This window comes from Eriocheir sinensis, chromosome 32 (assembly GCF_024679095.1).
Source record: "Eriocheir sinensis breed Jianghai 21 chromosome 32, ASM2467909v1, whole genome shotgun sequence".
In the NCBI taxonomy this organism is placed as follows: Eukaryota; Metazoa; Arthropoda; class Malacostraca; order Decapoda; family Varunidae; genus Eriocheir; species Eriocheir sinensis.
This window is the reverse complement of record NC_066540.1, coordinates 17,198,481-17,200,980: the sequence shown is the minus strand read 5'-3', so window position 1 is coordinate 17,200,980 and position 2,500 is coordinate 17,198,481. Positions and strand designations below refer to the sequence as shown.

Sequence of the window (2,500 nt, the reverse complement as noted above, 5' to 3'; positions counted from 1 at the left end):
GGACTGTGAAATCGGCTCATGGACACTGAACACATGCTTGGAGAGGTGGATTGGTGTCTCTGGTAACAAGTGTCCACTCAGAATCTCGGGATATCGCTGGAATGACTGAGGCCTGTTATCTGCATGGTCCGTCAACGCCAACTCCGGCTGTACGGACACGTGTTGCGCTGTCCACAGGCTCCACAGAAAGACAGCCCCATGTGGAGGAGGCCAAGGGGACGCCCACAGAGTTCGTGCCTTGAGGAAGTCGTTAGATCTTGCCGTGAGTACTTGGGATGGGGAGGGCGCCGGCATGGAGGCTCAACCCAGTATTTTAATTTAAGACACTTTCATTTCTCACGTCAGCAATTTCTAAAAGGCAAAGAGGAGATCAATCGGATTCTAATGAGTGTTTATTCAGGTTCACGGTACAGAGGAAGGGTCACACTACCACCAGGGTCATGAAACTACTCCTGGAAATGCCCATAACTCCTACGAAAGCCTTGTCAAATACGTGTGTCTTAGGTTCATGGTGCAGAGGAAGGGTCACACTACCACCAGGGTCATGAAACTACTCCTGGAAATGCCCACAACAACTCATACGAAAGCCTTGTCAAATACGTTCTTTTTAAACTCCCCATGAACTCGCCCCTTTATCATCGTCTCCCTCCACTCCCTTTCCCACTCCGCCTCCGTCCCTATCCGCTATCTTGAAAGGGGATTACGTGGGGAGTCTGTGAGCCCCGCCCGACCGACCCGCGCGTCACCTACAACTCAGAGCGGTGCCATGCTAGTTAGGGAGGGCCACGCAGACCTATCATTTGGCCACTCGATTTTTCGTTAGCCGAAGTGTCTATCGGGGTTTATCAATTGTTGTTTGCTGTTGTTTGCCCTTGAGCTGCCTCCCTTGATGGAAAAAAAAGACCACGGCGACAGTTTAGGAATGCGCGGCAGACTCAGACCATGAAAGCAAGCCATGCAAAAAAATAAATAAAAAAAAACAATTCTGGGTTACATATTAAGAATTGGGGCGGTGGAGATGAATCGTGTGTGTGTGTGTGTGTGTGTGTGTGTGTGTGTGTGTGTGTGTGTGTGTAGTGAGAGAGAGAGAGAGAGAGAGAGAGAGAGAGAGAGAGAGAGAGAGAGAGAGAGAGAGAGAGAGTTCCTTGAAGTAGAAAACAGAATCTCTTTGTTCTTGTGTTTGAGAGAGAGAGAGAGAGAGAGACTGGCGCCATGAGTACTGTGCTCCTGGTTGCCTTCTCTCTCTCTCTCTCTCTCTCTCTCTCTCTCTCTCTCTCTCTCTCTCTCATCAAGTTAGAGAGAGAGAGAGAGAGAGAGAGAGAGAGAGAGAGAGAGAGAGAGACTGGTAGCAGAGGTCATTGTGTCTTGACCTCTCTCTCTCTCTCTCTCTCTCTCTCTCTCTCTCTTTCTAAGTAACAAGCTGTCTTTGTTTTATATATGCGTGTGTGTGTGTGTGTGTGTGTGTGTGTGTGTGTGTGTGTGTGTGTGTGTGTGTGTGTTTGATATGTTGCAAACACTGCATTCCTCCTCCTCCTCCTCCTCCTCTTCCTCCTCCTACTGTTTTTCTCGTGTAAGAAGGAGGCAGGGTTTGGGAGGAGGAGGAGGAGGAGGAAGAAGAGGAGGAGGAGGAAGAATGAATGAAAGAATGAATGACCGAGGAAAGGAAGGAAGAAGAGGAGATGGATGACAGGAAGAAGAAGAAGAGGAGGAGGAGGAGGAGGAGGAGGAGGAGGAGGAGGAGGAGGAGGAGATCACCTGAGGACGACAAGTGCAGGTGCTAGTCAGCCCTCCTCCTCCTCCTCCTCTTCCTCCTCCTCCTCCTCCTTGTCTCATCACCTCGAATGCCTCGTTGCCAAGATGAGATGAGGAGGAGGAGGAGGAAGAGGAGGAGGAGGAGGAGGAGAAGGAGGAGGAGGAGGAGGAGGAGGAGGAGGAGGAGGAGGAGAGCTATTGGTAAAAAAAACTGTGTGTGTGTGTGTGTGTGTGTGTGTGTGTGTGTGCAACTAGTTTTTATACCATGTGCACACCTGGTCTTCTCTCTCTCTCTCTCTCTCTCTCTCTCTCTCTCTCTCTCTCTCTCTCTCTCTCTCTCTCTCGAGCTACAAAGGTAATGTGAGCTAACTTTATTTTTTTCTTTACTTAGAGAGAGAGAGAGAGAGAGAGAGAGAGAGAGAGAGAGAGAGAGAGAGAGAGAGAGACAGAGAGAGGTAATTCCCTTCTTATTTATGAGTGCAGATGGCGAAGGAAGACGAGGAGGAGGAGGAAGAGGAGGAGGAGGAGGAGAAGGAGGAGAGGAAGAGGAAGTTAGAGGGAAAAAAGGGAGATGGGAGAGGAAGAGAGGAAGTAATAGGAGGAGGAAGAGGAAGAAGAGGAGGAGGAGGAGGAGGAGGAGTCATTTTTCTTCCTCTCGTTTATTTGGTCACGTGAGAGAGAGATACATGAGTCAGCCGTATAGGGCAACGTGAAGACCCATTTTCTTTAATAGTCAATTGGATCCGTT

The 2,500-nt window shown here is 49.4% G+C and overlaps 1 protein-coding gene across 5 annotated transcripts in view; it reads left to right on the top strand.

The window, feature by feature from the left end:
- The window catches only part of LOC127006349 (serine/arginine repetitive matrix protein 1-like), a 51,506-nt gene that overhangs the window by 28,303 nt on the left and 20,703 nt on the right, over window positions 1-2,500 (top strand). Inside the window, exon 1 of one of the 5 annotated variants that reach the window (XM_050876180.1) lies at window positions 1-262. This exon is cut by the window's left edge and continues 32 nt beyond it. The exons of the other annotated variants lie outside the window; for them this stretch is intronic. Within the exon in view, the coding sequence (XP_050732137.1) occupies window positions 124-262 (139 nt within the window). The 5' untranslated portion in view covers window positions 1-123. The remainder of the gene's footprint in view (window positions 263-2,500) is intronic. 5 annotated transcript variants of the gene reach the window in all.